The 22,122-nt window shown below is 38.5% G+C and overlaps 1 protein-coding gene across 1 annotated transcript in view; it reads left to right on the top strand.

Moving 5' to 3' along the window:
* Positions 1 to 22,122, top strand: part of COBL (cordon-bleu WH2 repeat protein) — a 366,578-nt gene that overhangs the window by 242,196 nt on the left and 102,260 nt on the right. The window contains exons 11-12 of the mRNA XM_043972590.1: positions 10,778 to 10,919; positions 15,641 to 15,811. Coding sequence (XP_043828525.1) covers positions 10,778 to 10,919; positions 15,641 to 15,811 — 313 coding nt within the window. The remainder of the gene's footprint in view (positions 1 to 10,777; positions 10,920 to 15,640; positions 15,812 to 22,122) is intronic.

Here is a 22,122-nt window from a genome sequence, read left to right as displayed (position 1 = left end):
GGAGTAGCCCCTAAGCTAAGTCTCTGGAATCACTGCACACAAGTGTCCTCTGCTCCAGCATTTATTGTGCATACAGGATATATGAGTGTAGTACAGAGTAGTGTGGTTCTTCAGGTAAATAGGGGGAATGCATGGAGGAGAGTGAACTTCCACTCTTGAGAAACTGAATGCTTAACAGAGAGAGGACAGATGCAAATAAGCAAAGACCTCCCACTCAGGATTTGGAGCAGTGAAAAGGATTAAGACAAGTGTCCCTAGAGTCCATTCCAGGTGGCTGACACCCATTGCACATGCCTGGGTGTGAAATAGCTGTGGTTTAGTCATTCTTATGACTTCTTTATTTAAGTAATTAGAGCCCATCCTTAGGCCTGTTGTGAGGATCAGGCTTTTGCAAACCTTAAAGCACTATGCTATGTGTTTAATGAACAATTAAGAGTTGTCTCTGGCCCCTCCAAAAAAGGACCAGTAGACAAGAAGAGAAGAAAGATAATAACCAATATTTATATAGTGCCTACAATATGCCAGGCACTGTACTAAGTACTTTACAGTTATCTCATTCTATCTTTACAATAACTGTGGAAAGTGAGTTCTACCTCATTTTTCAGACGAGGAAACTGAGGCAGAGATTAAGTGACTTGTCCAGGGTCATACAGCTAATAAGTATCTTAGGTCAGATTTGAGTTCAGATCTCACTGAATCAAGACACCCACTGTGCCACTTACCTAGATGAGAGAAAGTAAATAATAGAAGGGGCAAGCTCCCAGAAGGCACTAAAAGAGATGTTGGTATCAAAGGAAAAAGTAAAGAAGTTGGACTTGACAAGGAGAAAGGTTCCCTTTTTGTCAGAGACTGAAGAACATGTAGATTTTTTTAAGGTGTACAATGAAGGAAAAGAGAGAGCTCCGTAGAGAAAGTTTCCATTTTCCCTACTAAAGTAGGAGGCAGGGATCCCTATTAATAAGGTCAACAATCCATATGCTAAGCCTGGGAATACAAATACAAACAGAAAAAAAGACAGTCCTGTCCTCAAGGATCTTACAATCTAATGCAGGAATAGAACATGTAAAGGGAGCTAAAATGGGGGAATTGGGTTGAAGGTGGACAAAGGTTTGGTAGATAAAGTCCTATTTAGATGAGTCAGCAATGTTGCCTGGGTAGAAATGAAGATATGGGCTGGACTTACTCATCAAAGTGGAGGTTCTGGAAGAAACCAGCCAATCAAAGAGAGAGAGGCCCAAGGGTTTGAGAGTACTTCCAATTTGGAAAGTAGCCCAAGGGTAAGGTAAGCTTCCAGGGTAAAGAGATTTCTCTGGCAAGGGAGAGAAAGCTCTGTGAAAATGTTAGCTGCTAGGAGCAGAGTGTTGGAATCCAAGCTCTTTGATTAAGGTTCCATTTGATTGTTTTTTAAATTTGTATCCCCAACCCCTAAAATGGTAGATATTAGGACACATATTAAGGGCTCAGTAAAATTGATTGATCATGAATTAAATTCATATAGAAATCATTATTTTAGTCTTCTATACTCAAAGAACTTTGTCACCTAGTGAGTTCTTAACCTAGAGTCCATGAATTTTTGTTAAAAAAAAAGTTGATAACTATGCTTTGGCATAATTGATTCCCTCTATAATACTGTATATTTTATTTTATGCATTTAAAAACATTGTTCTGAGAATGAGTCCATAGGCTTCACCAGACACCCCCCCACACACACACACACACACACTCCCACCCCAACATGTCCATGAAGGAACTTCTGACTGAGACATAGGATTTTAGGATTAAGAGTTGGAAGCATCCTAGACATCACCTGATCCAGTCCTCTAATTTTACAGACAAGGAAACTGGGATCCAAAGAGGACAAGGGGCTTTCTCAAGATCATGAAAGTAATAAAAAGCAGAACCAAGACCTTACATCCTTTCCCACAAAAACAAGTAGCCTTCCACTTCCCTGCCTCTCCCCCAGTCTGCAGTCAAGTAGACAAGACCCCCGCAAAAGAAAGGGAATGGAGATCTAACCATCCCAACTTCCTTCTGAATTAAAAAGCTGACAGGAATGCAGTTTCCTGGACGCTAGTGTTGGGTGTACTCTTTTTTCATACTTGCTCTGGCTTTGCCTCATTTTAGCCTGCCTAATCTGTACTCCATTGAATACACATCTGCAAATGGGAGCTTAAAACTGCTGGTTTCTTCATAATAAGCTCACTGTCGTTGGGCAGACTCAAACATCCTCTATAAGCTCAGAATCTAATTAAAGTTTTGATCTTTCACAACAGTACATCGGGCTTTCCACATTCTTAAAATATTCCTTCAGTAATACTGTAAAGATCTCTCAAAATAACATTGTGTCCAGAAATGAATTTGATTGGAAATCTCCTCCTGCATCCTGTGTGGTCTCCCAAAGAAAAAAGGCTGAGGGGCTAAGGGTGAATTGTACTTGTCAGATTTAGGTCAAATAAGAACATTTTATCTTAATTATAAGATGGTCATTGTAGTCAGAAAACAGGCAGTCTTGAAGACAAGTTTGCTCGCAGCTGCTAGGTTACAGCAGAAGAAACCTTAGAATAATCTCATCAAGTCTGGCTTCTTATTTTTCCTAACCTAAAAAATCCAAGGACTGGGAACAGCAAATCTCAGGGAGGGAAGAGGGCTGAAAGCAGAATATGGATAGCGAATTACTGCAGATCATATTGTTAGGGCCTGGTTCCTTTATAAAGGAATCAGTCAGCCATGACAAATGAGTTTCAAGTTCTATTGTTTGGCTATACTGAATTCCAAAAAAAGAAACAATGTCCTTTGTGTAGCTCTTTGTCTTTTTTTTCCAGGTTTACTTCCCAGATTGACCAAGGTTGACATTAAAGACCCAATTGAATAATTTTTATGCTGTGCCCTGGAATTGAATTAGAGTAAAACCCTCTGAAGTCTTGTTAAAAACCAGTAACTAATAACTGCCTAACAGAGAGGGGGAGGGAATATTATAGAGGACCTCTTTACTGCAAAAACTGAAGAATTTAATAACACAAGAAAGCTTTATAAAGTGCAGGTTCTTTCAAAGGGGATTTTGCTATATAGATTTTTCTTATCCTGGATAACATATACTTCATATAAAATTTTCCTCTTTTAGCTTCTAACTTAGGGTTGGCTGAATAAGAGTACTGATTTTTTATGAGGTTGATTAACCTTCATTATTAAAATGGCTCATATCTTATTTCCTTCATCTCTTTTCGAGATTAGTTTGTACTTGACACTTCTACTTGATCTCTTAAGGATTCCAACAGAGTTCCACTTCTAAAGCCAACAGCACTTGTAAGGCAGCATAGACTTTCAGCGTAGGCTGTCATCTACAAAGAAAATCCATTCCATGGGTAAAGAAGGAAGTGATACATCTCTGAGGAATTTAACTGTTCTGGGCTAATGCATTTTACATACTCTCTAGTCTCCAGGAAGTGCCAAGGGACCTTTATCAGTTATAAAAAAATAAAATAAAATAAAATGGTGCTTCTTGGTTACCTTCTGTTTCCTTTATATACTCTTTATCCTCTATGTGCCTGTTGGAATGTATGCCTCTTGAGGACAGGGATTGCTTTTGTTTTTCTTTGATTTTTTTTTGTTGTTGTTTTTGTTATGTATCTGTGTTTTACTTCCTTTGTCTCCACAACATTTACCATAGTGCAATTAAAAAAGATTCACAGAAAACCTAGTTAGAAGATGAAATAGTAAAGTTTAGTTTTGCTGTGATAAACAGGGAATTTAGGCACTTCCTGAACATTTTCGCCTGAAGTTAATACTCGAAATTATTAGATTTTCTTTAGGGAATTGTAAAAGCCTAGTCTGGGTTAAAAAAAAAAAAAGGTGCTTGTTGACCAAGTAGCCATTTTGATTATAATTGGTGTTGATTTGAAAGGCATTTTCTACTTGAATATTAATAACCAATAATAAAGCTTCATAAAAATAATTCTTGATTTATGAAGGAAATGCATCCATCCAATGAATACAGGCACAGAGCATCCATTACATATAAAACACCATATGTCCAAAAATGAATGACCCTGATACCGTCTTGGAGCCGATTTTATGTATTTCAGATTTTTCTTTCAAAAAAAATTCCTCCCCAGTCCTAACTCCCAACCTCTTACCTTTTTGCTCAGTTAAACTGCCAAGAAATGCACAAACACAATTAAATGATCAAATGCTATTTTAGAGGAAGAAACAATTATGTCACAGGCCTCTCCTCTATGCCTGAACTATTTGTTTTGTGGACAGGAACTGGATAACTTGTGTTTTCCTTAGTAGTAGAAGCAGCTTGGTGCAGGAATTAGAATAGTGAGCTTCGAGTCAAGAAGACCTGAGTTTGAAACCTACCTCAGATACTTAATATGTCTGTGGACCTGGGCATATCACTTCATCTCCACACTCTCAGTTTCTTCATCTAATAATAGACCTACTCCACTGGGTTATTTTGATGAATAAATGAGGTGATATATGTAAAGACTTTAAAAACCTTAACATGATATATAAATATTAGTTCTTTTTAGGATTCTTATTAGAAATGGTACAAGTATTTTTTTCATTTCTTTAGTGAAAAGTAAGAATCAAGGCAAGAGATGGCCTAGTTTGCGTTCATAAAAGAATTTCTGGATGGGGAAGACCCTCAGAGTGAAGCAGATGACTTTACAAAGCTCGGCCTCATTTAAATTCAATCCGCTTGCAAGTCAGTACATCACCTTCCTGATGTCTTTGGTCCTCTTCAAGAACTAAGGACGAACAACAACAAACAGCAGCAGCAATCCGAGTAGTGAAAATTAAGCTAGATTTGACATTTAAGGGCCAGTTCAATTGACTGCTCCCTGTGGGACCTTGGATAAATTCTTTAAACTTTCCAGGCCCCATATGTAAAATAAGACCCCATTCAACTCTGAGCTATGATCCTGTGACTTCTTAGTCCCCTTTTAACTCCAAATCTACAATCCTACAGCTATATAGATCACCCATGTCAATAGCCAAGGACCCCTTCCCCCCAAAAACAATTATTAAACACTTATTCTATGCAAGGTAACATAATGTCAATATAAAACCAATCCTATTCTCAAGGAGTTTGCCATTAAACTGGGCAAGGAAAGGCATTTACATGAATAGTTATGATACAAGGGACAGTTAAATAAGTACAAAGAAGACATCTGTGAAAAATATTATCTTCCCCTGAGGGAAGATAGAATGACCAGAGGAAGCTTCATGGAGGACATGACTTGGGCCTTGAAGGAAGGGAAACCTTGAATAATAAGAGAAGACTAAGTGGGGAGGCACTGTGGTGAGAACATGAGCAAAAGTCACAGAAACAGGGGAGAAGAGGGTGAGAACACTAGGCGGAGAGTATCTGAGGTGTGCCTGGATCAGAGCATCTGGGATAAGGTTTGTTAGAGAACATGAAGTTAGGTTACCTTACCTCTGCCTTGAAGAATCCCTGTAGCTCCCTTCGAGAGTCAGCTGGTATTGTCTTTCTTCAGGTCACCCTTCTAGATCCCTTTGATTGTTAACATTAATTTTCTCTCCTTCTTTGAATTATCATTTGTACATTTCCTGGTTCATATGTTGTACCCTTCCACTCTTGGTAGAATATTAATTCCATGAGACTAAGTACTGTTTTGGTTTTTTTCTAAATTTGGTTTGCTTTTGTTTTCCTTGTATCCCATCACCTAGCATGATGCCTCGAACACCAATAGGCACTTAATAAATGCTTCATGAATTGGATTAGATGTGGGGAGCAGAAGGGATACTGAGAATGGGGCAGAGCTTAAATAGCAAGATTATAAATTTACATTTTTTTTCCTGTAGGCACCATGGAATTAATATAAATTAGGTTGATGTAAAATCAAGTTGAGGATCCTATATTTATAATTAGAAGGTTCCTTAGAGGTCATTTAGTCCCTTATGTATTAAATAAGGAAACAGAGATGTAGAACCCATAGTCACTCAGGTAGTAAGTAGGAAGAGGCAGGCTTTGAACTCAGATCTTTCAACCTCACAACCAGTGCTTTTTGAAACTATGCCTTGCCTTTCCCAAATAGAATGAGGCCCTCCCTGAGGTTGAAACTCAGCAACTTTAGATTATGGGATTGATTTACTGTCACTTGCACTAAGAATGCCCCTGAACATAATCCCAAACCTCATTATTACACAAAGAATTTTTTTTCTTCCTCAGGCTCTCTGGCTCCTCTATTAATCCATTCAAAGATATACACACACCATGAAAGCTAGGGCAGGGGGGAAAATGCACCTCCCTGCACACCCCATCAGCGTCCCAGAAGGTCCTCCTTTGACCAAAGGGATTATTTCCTGCAATGAGGCAGGGGAGGGAGCTAACAGAAGATATTTTCTTAGCCTCGTTAAAGGATCACTACTTTTGCAGATCAAGGCGACTCAATTCTGATGTTTCTTCATGCTGTGTTATTGGCTGAGATCCTTTCTTTAAGCCAAAAAGCTTTTTTCCTTACCTTCATTTAGAAGGCAGGGAATACTGCCATTGAATCTATCCTTAGAAATACTCGCATTTATTTCTGCGTCCTGAAAATGCCCAGTAAATGTTGACTGCTACAGTTTGACTGTTGTTGTTGTTGTTGTTGTTACTGTTTTTTTTTTTCTTTTCCTCTTGGCTCTTAACACACATATGTCAAATACTTAGGGACTTTGGCTGTGTGTGTATTTCCACATAAGAATTTTAAAGAGCAGATTTTTTTCCATAAAATTGTGAATTATGAAATGCCCATGGCAGTTGCTTATACAAATGTTTCTAGCTCATCTGTTATAAGAGGAAAAACTGTGTTTTTTTTTTAAATTCCTCCATTTAAAAAGGCATAGCACATGATGAATGTTCCTTGTTAGAGCATTTTGTTCTGAAATCAGGTAGAAAGAAATTGCTTGGACAGCAACTTTTGTTTCTTCTCATAACTTTCCATGAAGCGTGCCCAGTGTTATTCTTTCTGAAATCACCAAAGATGGCAATGATAGGATTTGTTTTCACTGGCACACCTGGAAGGAGGAGGCCTTAGGCTTTTAGCAAATGAAATGTAATATAAACAACCAAACGCAGTGACTTAGTTGACCCCAGGGATTAGTCAAAATTTGGGTGGACTCCTCTAAGCCCTTCCTGGGAATTGTAAAATAAAATAAAACATAGGACAAAAAATACTCAGTGAACAAAGACTTTCCCTACTATAGACACTGGGTGATCCTATCTCTTTCAAAGTAATGAGATTCTATTTCTCTTATTTCTGGACTGTTCCCAAAGAGCACAAATGATAAGGTAGGATGCCTACATCCCAAAATACCCCTGTATTACTCTGTACACTCATTTTGAAGACTGAGTCATCTGAATTCAGGATTCAAGTTCGTATAGGTGTAGTTAAATATTTCAACAATATTTAAGGGGTGTGTAGCCTAGAGAAGAGAAGACTCAAGGTCTTCAAGTGTTGGTTGGGCTGCCATGTGGGAGACTAATGACCCTTGTTCTGCTTGGTATCTGACAGCAAAATGAGGACCAAATTGACTATTGTTTTGCCAGAACAACAGTTCTACTCAAAAGGAATAACTTGCTAGCAATTAAAAGTGCCCAAGAATAGAGATACTGATTTCCTCTCTTGGAAGTCTTCAAACAAAGGCTGTATGACCAATCATGAGGAATATTGTAATGCCAATTCTTCTTTAGGGATGGTTCGGGCTACATAGACTCTTAGACTTCTTCCAGCTTCAAGAGTCTATGATTCTACCTCAGTGATGGCAACTTAGTGATGCTATCAGCAAATGAATGTTTGTTTTTGTAGAATTGAGAACACTTAATAATATTAAGGTGGTTAGGTGACAGTGCATAGAGCCTAGAGCCCTGGACCTGAAGTTATAAAGATCTGAATTCAAATTCTACCTCAAATACTTACTGGCTATGTGACCCTGGCTAGTCACTTAAACCTGTTTGTCTCAGTTTCCTTAATTGTAAATGGTGATCATAATAACACCTACCTCCTAGGGAAGTAGTGAGAATCAAATGAGACAATATTTGCAAAGCACTTTGCAAACCGTGGAGCTTTATTTAAGTGCTAGCTATTATTTTAATCGAAATAATATGTAAATGTATAAATATATATCAATTATATGTAAATATGTATAAGCTATATATAAATACTAGTTTTTATTATTATATGTTACAGACTGCTTCTACAAGAGATGACCTTATTTGTAAAGTGCTAATTAAGACAACTCTTCCCAAGGTTTGGTCAACCCATCCCTTGTTATAAGGACAACCCCTCTTATCTTGTTTGAAAATTCCAGCCATTTTAATCATTCATTTGAATTAGACCTGAAGACACATTGTCTTCAGAAGACCCTTTTTAAAATGCAGACTTATTACCTGGCAAGGAAAATGGGGCTGGAAAGGTGGAAGGGGCTACCCATATCATGTTAACATATAGACATGCTGCCTTTTTTTTTTTTTTGGATAAATAAGTAGCAGAACCCTGAGGGAATAGATGATCAGATGTGAACTCAAGAGACTAAATCATAATGTCTAAATCTCTAGACCATAAGTTCCATATGAGCAGAAATAATGTCTTATCTAATAAACTTGTCATTGTACATTCCCCAGTGCTATGCACTCACAGTTGCTTAATGTTTAAATAAATAAATGAATGAAGTAATAATAACAATTTAGGTCTATTGGGGGAAAATAAGAGGAAGTGTCAACATGTACTCAAATAAATGTGAAGTATATACAAAGCAATACTCCTTTCAGATTACCTTTATCTGCTCTGTGTGTATCTTGTATGTACCAAGTTATTTGCATGTTGCTTTTCCTATTAGAATGTGAGCTACTTGAGGGACTATTTTTGCCATTTTTTTTGTAATTCCAGCACTTAGTACAGTGCCTAGCACATAGTAAGAGCTTAATAAATCCTTGTTGACTGACTAATAGAATGAGTTGAAGCCACCAGACTCGAGCTGGATCCCAGATTTTCAGAAACAAGTAACTATGTAATTGCTTTTGTATTCATCCTCTTTTCCTCCTTTTTGCTGTCTTTTCAAAAGCTTATTTTATTTAATTGGTTGGGTATCCCTCACCCTTTCTTTTTAAACAACTTCTCTTTTTATCCTTTTTGAAACAGTGTCTCGGTATCTTCTGGATTTCATTCTTAAGAACTTTCTATTTCTCTTGAGCTGACTTTACCCTATAGAATTGTTGACCATGAGATCCTGCTTATATCTTTTTGACTCCTTTGCCATTAGCTCTTCCGAGGTCAGGACAACACCCACCTCTTTCACATATTCTAAAATAGAGTGGTCACTTCTCCCCAAGGTTCTCATTATTTCCACTTCAACAACCAGTTTCTCGTTGATAAGATTCAAATACAGAATAATAATTTGCGTCATTGCTTACTCTCCTTTTTTTGATGGATGACATTATTAAGGCAAGCCAAAGATTTATTGCTGCTCTGCCTTTGGCAGAAACACCAACAGCAGATGCCTAGATAATTGAAATCCCTCCATCAGTGTTGTGTCATGTCTGTATCTTTTTTAGGATGTTTCATGACCTGCTTCTCCTTTTATGGACTGTTTCCTCCTCCTGTCTAAGGTACTCCCTCAAGGAGTATCTCTTTTCAGTGATCATCAACCAAATGCATCCCATTGCACTTTCCTGCCTTGATTCCAGGATTTCCTCACATAAGTAGATCTCCTATACAATGTTGGGCCACCCGTTCTTTTCCTTTTCTCTTTTGTTCCTTTCTTATGCCCTTCCACAAGCCTTACTTTAGTCATCCATATGCTAGTTGTGGATGCCACAAGAAGTCTCATTAGTATATGTGTATGAGAGCAAATTGGTCTCCTTGTGTTATGGTCTATATTTCACCATGCTTATTACTTAGAGGTTGTGTGTTTATATCCAGGTACATAAGAATGGATTTTATTTTAGGTTTCCTTTTGGGATGGTTTCTCCTATGAATGATTAGGCAGGTATTTGACATAGTGGATAGAATGCTGGACCTGGAGTCAGGAAGACCTGAGTTTAAATCTGGTCTCAGACACTTATTTTCAGTCTATCCTTTGGCAAGTCATAAAACTTCTGTTTGCCTCAGTTTCTTCATCTGTAAAATGCAGGTAATGATAGCATCTACATCACAGAATTGTGAGTATCAAATGAGATAATATTTTTGTTTTTGTTTTGGGGGGGGGGCAATGAGGGTTAAGTGACTTGACCGGGGTCACACAGCTGGTAAGTGTCAAGTGTCTGAGGCTCGATTTGAACTCAGGTACTCCTGACTCCAGGACCAGTGCTTTATCCACTGTGCCACCTAGCTTCCCCCTAAATGAGATAATATTTATAAAGTGTTTAGCACAGTGCTTGGCACATAGCACTATATAAATGAAAATTAGCTGTAGCAGCACTAACCCTTCTGTTGTTATTCTTTCTGCTTTGTAGCTAGGTGGCACATTGTATGCTGCCCCGGAATTCAGGAAGACATTAGTTCACAGCAGGCCTCAAGACACCTACTAGCTCAGTGATCCTTGGGCAAAGTCATTTAACTTGTCAAGGCCCTAGATATCTCTCTAGGACCAAGTCATAGAAAAGTTCCTTGGCAGAAGCTGCCTGTACCAGTGAAATTACAGGTCCAGAACCCCTCTCCCAGGAAACAAAGAACAAACCAGTAGTATACAGAGTCAATTTCTAACAAACCCATGTAGACTGTCACCTGTCCAATGTAATCCCAACTTGACTTTTTCCTTCTGTTTTTTCTAGGTATTACAAGCATCACAAAACGAATTACAGAAGAAAAAGAGACGTGCCCCAGCACCACCACCGCCGCCACCACCACCATCAACTCCCCTCATCCCAAACAGGATAGATGATAATAAGGAAGAGAATAGGAAGAGCACAATGGGTGAGAGGCATCTTTCTTCTCTTGGTTTATGCATGTGCCTTGTTTATTGACGTTGCTCTAGTTTCTAGGCTTGCCATTAACAATGAAAATAGACTTGTTGCAAGGTTGCAATGTAATGTGGAAAAATATTTATGCTGAAGAAAGAAAGTCTGGAAATAAAAGCATTTGCTTGTTTATGTCATCCATGCTTAATGGCAGGTTTGGGAGCATGTGAAAACTTTGTATGAACGTTCTCGGTAAGATAGAAGGACATAAGGCAAAAATGAAAGGAGGTCAGAAAGGAAGAGGATGAGGATGAGGTTGTGTTGTGTGAGAGAGATTGTAAATCCATGCCTTTGGTACCCGTGGAAACATTTTTAAAGGACATCTGCTAAAAATGATTATTTTTTAGGCCCATGATATTTGTACATCATTTGACTGTGTTCAAGAACCATTTGCTTTTGCCATATCAAGTCCTCCTTGAAACTAATCTCCATTTTTGAGCTCTCTACACGTAGAGGATCTGAAATGCTTCAAGGGGGGAAAAAGTAACAAAAATTTCACTGATTCAAGAACACAGATATTTTTAAATTATTCAGGGAGGGGATTTCAGAAATGAATCATATAAGAAAACAAACTTGCTGCTGAAGAGCATAAAAAATCAGTAATGAGTAAATACCCTAGTCCATTGGAGCTCATTATCCCAAATGATAATGTACCTTTGACCACGAGTTTCAAGGAACATATAAGACAGTATATGCTCCTAGGAGGGAGTTCCCCACCATGTTTCCTCATGGGAATTGGAAACTTTAATAAGAATCACTTGGCTTAGTTCACCATCTGGGGAGTTCATTATGCTGAAAAATAATCGAGCCCATATTTCATATAAAGCCACCTTTTTTTCCTTTCTTTGAAAAATCTTATCTTCATATCACTAAAATAAACCTTTTCTCCCCCAATCCCATGATGAGACAGCCCCTACTCTCAGCTATTATTTCTGCCAAACAAAAATTATCTCTTGGGCTTCTAGCAAATCACAAATGGCCTACCAGAGGCTTATTCTTTTTTTCCCCAGAGGCTTATTCTTAAGGACTAAATACCTATCCTCTTTTCAAACTCTCTGTCTAAAAATGGAAGAAAGACCTTACATGTGTCAGTCTAAGAATTTTACCACTACATCTAATACTCCTTGTTAGAAACACAAGTGACAACAACATGGGTTTGATCTAGTCAGACCTAAATCTGGACTAGAACTATCCTATTTCAGGAGAGGGGAGGCACCTGCTAGTCCAAAAAGAGGTTTCAGTCTAGTGTCTGCTTGCGCCTCTCTCTCTCTCTCTCTCTCCTCTCTCTCTCTCTCTCTCTCTCTCTCTCTCTCTCTCTCTCTCTCTCTCTCTCTCTCTCTCTCTCTCTCTCTCTCTCTCTCTCTCTCTCTCTCTCTCTCTCTCTCTCTCTCTCTCTCTCTCTCTCTCTCTTCCCCTTCCTCTCTCTCTCTTCCCCTTCCTCTCTCCTCCTCTTTCCCCTCTCCTGTCTTCTCCTTCCCTTGCCCTTCTTCTTCTCTCTTCTCTGTCTCTTCCTCTCCTTCCCTTCCCCCTCTTCCTCTCTCTTCTTCTTCTCCTTCCTCTCCCTCTCCTCCTTCTCTTTCCCCTTTCCTTCTCTCTTCCTCTTCTCCTTCCCTTCCCCCTCCCTCTTCTTTCTCTTTTTTCCCTTCTCTCCCTCTTTCTTGCTCTCTTTCCATCTCCCTGCCTCTCCTTCCCTTTTCCCTCTCACTCTCCCTTCCTCCCTCCATCTCAGCCTCTCTACCTCTTCCCCCACCCCCCTCAAGCAGACATATACATTTACATTTCATCAATGCAAGTATTCCTTCCACTGAGCACATCATACCTCCTCCTTTCTTCAGAAGACAAACCTGTGTATACATCTCTGAACTGCTCTGTTGACCTCTCCCAGCTCAGTAGCTTTCCCTACTCTGTCATGATCCCTTTTTTTTCATTTTTTTCTTTTTTGGGAGGCTTACTTCCAAGCCACAATCAGGCATTGGAATTACACTTTATACATGATTCCTTTACATACATTCATGCAAACACACACACACACACACACAAACACACACACACACACACACAAACACACACACACAAACACACACACACACAAACACACACACACACAAACACACACACACACAAACACACACACACACACAAACACACACACACACACAAACACACACACACAAACACACACACAAACACACACACACACAAACACACACACACACACAAACACACACACACACACACACACACACACACAAACACACACACACACACAAACACACACACACACACACAAACACACACACACACACACAAACACACACACACACACACAAACACACACACACACACACACACATATACATACAACCAATCAACAAGTTATCCTTTAAGTTCAGATACAATATGTGAGTGTAACTGAACAAGCTAGACTAATACCATAAATATGGAGGGATTATATTAGAGAGATAAGGAAAATCTGTAGTTTTTGAGAACACATTTTAGATGTGTGGCCATTTAGGAGAAAAAAGCCATTTCTACTTTTAAAAAAAGCAATTTAGGGTTGTTTTTTTTTTTTTTTTACCATGATGATTTTATAGGCAAAATAAATCAGCTAACTAATTAGGCTTGAACTGCCCTCCCGTTCTCTATGTAAAAATAATTAACTTCATAACATAAACCAAAAAATGTTAGTATTTTGCCAACCTGTGCTTGGCTTCTTTCCTGTGTATCATTTTAATTTCATGGACTATAAAGTAATGAGGGTAGGTTTTAATGTTTGACTTTGGAAAGAATTATCATTCCTTTATCATCATACTGTAAGCATGTTTAATCTTATTAATATGTATATGTTATGGCCCAGAAAATGATATTTGCTGAAATGAATTTTACTCTACTTTAAGGAAGAAAAGGTGTGAGTGAGGTGAGACCAAAGCACATTATTTATTTAGATTTTTTTTAAAAAGCCAACCTCTAGGGGCAGCTAGGGGACACAGTTGGCAAGGCACCAGCCCTGGATTCAGGTCGACCTGAATTCAAATCCGGCCTCAGACACTTGACACTTACTAGCTGTGTGACCTTGAGCAAGTCACTTAACCCTCATTGCCCTGCAGGAAGAAAAAAAAGCCAACCTCTAATTTGACAATTCATTCTAGTCTATATATAAAGTATTCTGACACAATTTGAGAATTTTCTTAAAGAAAGAAACTCAAAAGTAAAGATCGATAGTCCCTTCTTCAGATACAGAATGGTTCCCAGTGATATTAGTGACAGGATATTATTTAATATTTTTTCATACCCAATAAAATCAGCCAGTTAGCAGGTGACACTAGAATATTTCATTTCCAGAACCTTTGTTTTCTAAATCAGTAAACTGAGGCCAAGTGAGACTAAGTGGCTTTCTTTGGGTTATACACATAGCTTATAGCAGAATCTCTTCAGAGGCATTAGTAAGTCAGAACCCAGGTGTCCTGATTCTGTGTATTGATCTTCCTACTACACTATGCAGATTCTCTACTAAACTTGAGCCTTGGAATGAGGCAAATAATGAGAACAAATAATAGGAAGCACTCTATGAGAAGCAGTGTGTTATAGTGGGTAGAGCTAGCCATGGAGGCTGAGCCCAGGTTCCACCTGACATCTTTACTGCATATTGATCCTGGAGAAGACACTTAAACTCAGTGCTCTAAACAGCTCTTAAGATTTCTGAGTTGCAGAGGAGATACCAACCCATGTGGGTAAAATTTGCCCTGGGAGTTCCTTATACCAATGAAATCACAGGTTCCCATGCCTGTCAGTATAATAGTAGTAAAAGTAAAACTCATTTCCCCAAGAAGCTCTAGGTATGAGAAGGTTTGAATAAGCACACAGATGATTAATCCATAACAATTTATGGGTAAATTTTTTTAAAAATTACAATAGCTTATGGGTAGATTTTTTTAAAAAGTATAATAATCAAATTCATTCATAAAGTCACTATTGTGTACTGAGACATTTATTATTCAACTGAAATGAACAATTCCTTTTAGGTCAGGAAATGGAATAATCAGTGCAAAGCATTTTACAAGTTTTAAAGTGCTCTACAAATGTCAGTTACTATTTATTATTATCATTATTAATCATCATCATCACACTGACTTTTAGTCATTTTCATTTTTAAGTCCAGAATTTAGATTTTCATCTGCACATCCACAAACCACTTGTGCCAAACTACAGATTATAGTTGGATGGACATTTTTTTCATTTGAGCCATAACATATCCATCCTTATATAAATGTATAAAGTGCATATTCTTTTGGTGTGTGTGTGTGTGTATCTGTGTGTGTGTGTGTGTGTGAGAGAGAGAGAGAGAGAGGAAAGAGAGAGAGAGAGAGAGAGAGGGAAAGAGAGAGAGAGAGAGGGAAAGAGAGAGAGAGGGAAAGAGAGAGAGAGGGAAAGAGAGAGAGGGGGGAAAGAGAGAGAGAGGGGAAAGAGAGAGAGAGGGGAAAGAGAGAGAGAGGGGAAAGAGAGAGAGAGGGGAAAGAGAGAGAGGGGGGAAAGAGAAAGAGAGGGGAAAGAGAGAGAGAGGGGAAAGAGAGAGGGGAAAGAGAGGAGAGTTGATTGTATGTCTTAGATTTCTTTTTTAAAAGAAAGCTGTCTCTCAGCTGAAGTTTTGGAAGTAACTAGCCAATTGATTCCATATAGGTGTTGGACGGCAGGTGCCACAGAAGCCTCCTAGAGGCTCTCCTCGAGGCCCACCCCAGTTAGTGCTTCCCCCACCCCCACCCTACCCTCCTCCAGACACAGAAATTGTGGATTCTCCAGGGTTTCACAGTGAAGCAGATGGGACAGAATCCTCAGAACTGGGATCCAAACGTAGGTGTTTTATTTAAACTCTGTCTTTACTGTTCATTTCTCTGATGAACTTCTAATGGATGAGTTTCCAGACTTCCCATTCTGCTCTTCGGACATATATGTTTTTCCTTTCTAGCCTCTCTCCTTAAATGAACAATGCAATATGTTGAGTTTGGGGTTTTGTTGGGTTTTTGTTTGTTTGCTTGTTTGTTTGTTTAACATGGAATGTGCTATGGATGATATACTGGAGCATGCAGAGACATATTTAATTTCTGTGTGGTTAGAATTAAAGCCAGAGGGATACGTTTGTGGCCAAGGACAGTCAGTAAGGATATCATGTTTCTCTCATTAGAGATGTCTTTAAAACATCCTTACTGATAGCACAACCCATTAAATGAAAATGTTGTTTTGTTGTATTTGGAGGCTAAACATGGCAACTAGATAGCTTGTAGGGTTTTTACAAATTCAGAGTGTTAACAGCACCACAGTTAATGGCTATTGATGACCTTTTTAAAGTTTTTGAATAGCTGGCTGCCAAACTTTGAATGAAAGACCCATGTATGATATAACAACACTAAAGGGAACTTACATCCTTTGATGCAAAAATACTTTAAATACTTATAGATTTAAAAAATATACTGTTGATTGACAGCTTGCAATTTCAAGGTATTCTTAAATTCCCAGTTCTTCTAGTGTCAATAGCATTCCTAGTGAAGGAGGAAACTGAGGCGTACCAGTTAGCCCATGGTACTTATTGTCAGAGTGAAACATTTGGTTCTTTTCTTTGTCTTCGTCATCCTTCCATGCCTAATACATTGAAATTGGGCTTTCTGACTATCATCACTAATATATCGCGGGCATAATAAGTACTATAAGGTAGTCTAGCCTGAAGTCAAGGGATGGTTATATGGAAAAATCACATCATTGCCCAGGTCAAGAACCTGCTTGCCTTTGTCTCTTTCAAGTGTGAATCAACATGTGGTGGTATTATGTTGTAAAGCTAAACTATCTTGGGATATGTAAATAAGAAGAGGTCTTTATAGCATGTCCCCCTCTCACTGTGACTCAACCTTCATTAACTCTATAGTGAAAAAAATATAGTCCAGTTGACTGCACTTGGACTATAGCTAACCCAGAAATGTTTATATTGTTGTTCAGTTATGTCAGTCATGCCTGACTCTTCATGACCCCGTTTGGGTTTTTCTTGGGAAAGATACTAGAGTGGTTTGCCATTTCCTTCTCCAGCTCATTTTACAGATGAAGAAACTGAGGCAAACACAGTTAAGCAACTTACCCAGTGTCACACAGATTCCAAGCCCAGCTCTCTGCCATTGTTTATAGAATTCTCTGTAAAAAGATTCGCAAGTTTTACATCCGGAGCATTAAAAGCCTTCACAATTAAGCCCATTTCAAAAGTTGTTTCCGACTTCTTTATAGTTGATAGATAGCTCATGGTTATTTAGCTTTCTAGTTTTTTAAGGCTTGGAATCACATTTGGTCCTCACAACAACCTGTGAGTCCCATTTAAGAGATGAGAAAACTCAGATTCCAGAAAGACCAAAGAGCTAACAATGGAAAGGGCATCAAATTTAGAGTAAGAATTTTCTTGTTGTTGTTAAGTCATTTCAGTTGTGTCCTACTTTCCATGACCCTACTTGGGGTTTTCTTGGCAAATATACAGGGGTGGTTTGCCATTTCCTTCTCCATTTTGTTTTACAGATTAGAAAACTGAGGCAAACAGGGTTAAGTGACTTGCCCAGGGTCACACAGGTGCTAAGTGTTTGAGGCTAGATTTGAACTCAGGACCACCGAACTACAGGCTTGGCACTCTATCCACTGTGCAACCTGGCTGCCCTTGAAGTAAGAAAATGGGATTCATATCCCCTCTCTGCTATTATACTTGGCCTCTGCAAAGTCCTTAATCTCTCTAGGTTTTAGTTTCCATCTGAAAAAAAAAATGAAAGGATTAGATTAAATGATCTCTAAGGTTCCTTCTAGCTCTAGATGTTTTGGTTCTATGATGTTCCCAAAGTCACATAGCTATTAAAGAGACAGATCCATGAATGGGACTCAGGGAATGAGATAGTTAGGATTTACCCAGATTATATGATAGAGTGAAGTTCCCTTCATTATTATTCATAAATTATTATTTTCAATCCTTAAAAGATTTTTGTTTCTTTTATTTCTGAGAAGAAAAGTGTCCCTGCTGAAATTCTGATGTGTTGGGATGTCAGGTATGGCAGTATAGGTTACCAGGGTTTGAGAAGGGTAACCTGAAAGAGCCCTCCATTCTTTAGGGAAAGTGTAAGAGATGTTCTCAGAAAGATTCTGTAACCTCTTGGGCCTCTCCAATGTCAGGGAGAGAGAACACCTTCCTCTCTAGCTTGATTAGAATATAAAGAAGGTTAATTTCTGAGTCGCAGCCAAAGCTGCAGAACAAAAGAAAGAAAGAAGCAGTCTGGGTTTCTTAGTGTCTAATGGTTTAATTTCCCCTTCCATGATCCCTCCTTTGGGCCCTTTCTTTGTGCTTCATTTCATTTGTGTACCTTTGACAATGAACCCCCACCTCTATCACCCAAATTAAACTAAGGCAAATATACAGAATCACCTCCATGTACACACACACACACACACACACACACACACACACACACACACACACACACACCAACACCAACATCCTCACACAGGAATAATAGTGAGGAAAGACCTAAGATTCAAAGATATTAAGATCTCTTTAAGGTCCCGGACTGCATCTTATTTCATCTTGAATCCCTTAATGCCTAGCACAGTGCTTTGTTCTTGAGTGCTCAATATCTATTTGAATGAATCATTGAGAGAATTATAGAAAAAATGTCCCTTTTCCTTCTTTTCCTCTCACCTGCCACTCCCCTACCTACCTAGAAACCATAAAACTTAGTGGGTTAAAATCTGAATCTTTCTTTTCTATAACTAGCACACAGTGTTGCCATGCAATGTACAGACCATTAAAAACAGTGATTCTGTGTCCTTGACTCAACTAAATGCCTTAGTGATGCAGGGCTGGGGGTGGAAATTTGGTTTTATTTTTTCTCTAATATTTAACTGAAAGGTGGGCCTACCCTCACCCATTTCAAGGGATCTTACAATCCACTGATGCCACAGAAAACTTCAGAGTAGGTAGTTTATATTTCTTTCCTAGTATTTCGTGGGCAGACTCTTTGGTGTCCCCTGGTTCTTTTGGTGGCTACATATTCCTGGCTCCCTGACTACAGTTATTCTTGGACCAGTTTCCAGCATCTCTACCTGTCAACTTCTGTTGAGCTCACTTGAATCCTTTCTTCTTTGTGACATGAATAGGTATTCATAGCAAATGTTTTAAAAGGTAACTTTTTCTTTCACATATACTGTAGAATTTGGTTAACGACAACAATGATTTGCAAAGATTGCTGAAAATGAACACAACTAGACAACCCTAAAGACACCATACTTCCCTCTTGTGCCCCGTCTTGACATCTTAAAAATAAGACTTAAGAAGAAAGTAAGCTTGATAGAATTGTAGCTTATTCACCCACCTTCATGCATTTTCCATCACTCCTCAGTCAACCTTTGAATCCCTCCGACTCTGAGCCTTCCTTCTTTATCTATTCAACCTTTTTCATCTTTTTTTGTTTTTTGTTTTTTGTTGTTTTTTTTTTTAGTGAGGCAATTGGGGTTAAGTGACTTGCCCAGGATCACATAGCTAGTAAGTGTTAAGTGTCTGAGGCCAGATTTGAACTCAGGTACTCCTGACTCCAGGGCCGTTGCTCTATCCACTGCGCCATCTAGCTGCCCTTTTTCATCTTTCTACTACTCTTCTCTAAAACTCTCCAACTGGTCTTCCTCTCATACTTTTTCACAAAAACATATTCAGAAGGAATCAAAGAAAACCCTTTAGTCCCATACTTGAGCAGGAACCTCCTCTACACCAACCCTGAACTTTGATCATTCAGCTTCTTCCTGAGAATGCACCATCTCCTAAGTTAGTCCATTTTCCTTTGGGTGGTTTTCATTTTCCTTCCATCACAAGAGAATTTGCCCCTGTATCTTATACCAATAGATCCTACTTTTTACCTTCTGGAACCAAGAAGTCTCATTCTTCTCTCAGATGACCTCCCTTCAGAGACTTGATGCCCACTATCATGTCTCCCTTAAGTCTTCTCTTATCCAAGTTAAACATTGATATCTGAAGTTCCTAGATTCTTGTGTAACATGATCGATCTCTAGTTCCCTCCTTGTCTTACATGCTCTTTTCTGGAGTAACTCCCAATTGTTAACGTCCTTCTTACCAGTCCTTACTCTGACTCATTTCCATCAGGCTGGATTGTTACTAGGCCCAAGGTTCTTGTCCCAACCATAATTACAACTTTCCATGTAAATGTAGCTTCTTGATACCCATGTTAAAGCTTTAAGCTGTGGTTGAAGTTTTCCACAAAGCTACCATAAGTAGATTTACCCCAAATCAAAAAGAAATGGGAAAGTTGGTAGTGGTACTGGTTAGCAGTGGACAGCATAGTTTTATTTTAAAAAGGAACATTCTCTGTAGTCAGAAGTACTAGGTTATTACGTAGAGTGACTTCCTTGTCTAAATTTTTTTTTTTTTTTTTGGCGAGGCAATTGGGGTTAAGTGACTTGCCCAGGGTCACACAGCTAGTAAGTGTCAAGCATCTGAGGCCAGATTTGAACTCAGGTACTCCTGAATCCAGGGCTGGTGCTCTATCCACTGCGCCACCTAGCTGCCCCCTTGTCTAAATTTTTAAAGGGGAGTGTTGAGTAGAAGGAGGCCTACATTTTCAAACCCCTTATGCCACACCCTAGACTGAGACTAGCTTTGGTCTACTGTCCTTCAGGATCCCCATCTATAAAAAGGGGATGCTGATATTTGTGTTGCCAGACTCAAAAAGTCCATGTGTAAACAGCAGTTTCAAAACCTTAAAAGTGTGATAGATATGTATTGTTCTTGTTCTGGTTATTAATATTATTAAGTGTTTGCACCCTATACCATGTACCCTTCAGTTTGTTACATGCTTCACTCATAAATACTAAGATTATGAAACATTTTCTTTGTGCCATCACATTGGACATTAAAAATTCACTTTGGTACTATTGGATAAAGGGAAAAACTGTAGTTTTATAGATGGAGATATAGATAGAAACACACACATTGTATATGTATATATACATAAAGAGAGATATATGCAGATATATATAGATATACAAACATACATATGTGTGCATATTATAGATTTAGATGTTGAGATCTCATTTTCATTTTTTAAAATGCTCTACTGCCAAGAATTAGACCCAACCTTTACTCTGTAGTTACTTCTCATCTACTATTGCTATCTTTTAGTTTGGAGACTACAGGACATGTTCAGATCAAGTACAAATAGAGAAAAGTGGGACACATTGACAGTTATTTAGCTAAGCTCAAATATCTGACACAGTCCAATATGAATCCAAGTATAGAAATATAAGGGAATGCCAGATATTCACAACACACTACCACTTCAAAACTCTGTTCTCGTATGGTCCAGTAAATTGTTAAGAACACTGTTCCAGGAGGGAATATGAAGATACTGACTAACATTTCCATTCAGCAGCACTGTGGATCTTTCAAGCAATTGGCTACTGAGATGGAATGTTATATTGAGCTTTTGTTCAAGAGAGAGTAAATGCTATTCAGAAAGTATGTTAAGGACCAGTTGTGTGCTTAGACACTAAGGATACCAAGACAAAAAACAACAGTCCCTGCTTTTGAGAATCTTATATCCTCCTAGAAAGAGATGTCTTATTAATACCACCAAACACATGGACTTGTAGGAGAATTTGGAAATAAATAAAAACATAAATCTGTCAATCATATCTTCTGTAAGTTGAAAATATACTATTTAACAAAAACCTTTAAAACGGCATATAAGGATTCAATGAAATAAAACAGAATTAAATTACAAATGATACTTCTCTTGGGCATAATTGAACATACTTGTAGACGAGATCATTCAGCATCCTCACCCTAAATCCATCAGGCAATAGATAAAGAGCTTCCATCTAGATTTGTATCTGCCCACCAAAAAAGAGAGAAATCTTACATGGTTTTTTTTTTCCCTACAGCCATCTATTTCTTATCTAGTCGAGTCACATATAACTACTATTTTTCTTTATAGCCTTTTCTTCACCTTCACCAAAGAGACAAAGGCAAAAACTATGCTGTTTGCATTATAAACCCTGGGCCAGATTTTATGTTCCCTTAGAGTACTGTCTTTTTTTAAAGGATAGGTCAATTTTGAATCAAGGAGGCCTTATCCTATCAG

Source organism: Dromiciops gliroides, chromosome 1 (genome assembly GCF_019393635.1).
Source record: "Dromiciops gliroides isolate mDroGli1 chromosome 1, mDroGli1.pri, whole genome shotgun sequence".
NCBI classification, from domain to species: domain Eukaryota; kingdom Metazoa; phylum Chordata; class Mammalia; order Microbiotheria; family Microbiotheriidae; genus Dromiciops; species Dromiciops gliroides.
The sequence above is the reverse complement of the archived record's forward strand: the minus strand, read 5'-3'. Positions and strand labels throughout refer to the sequence as shown.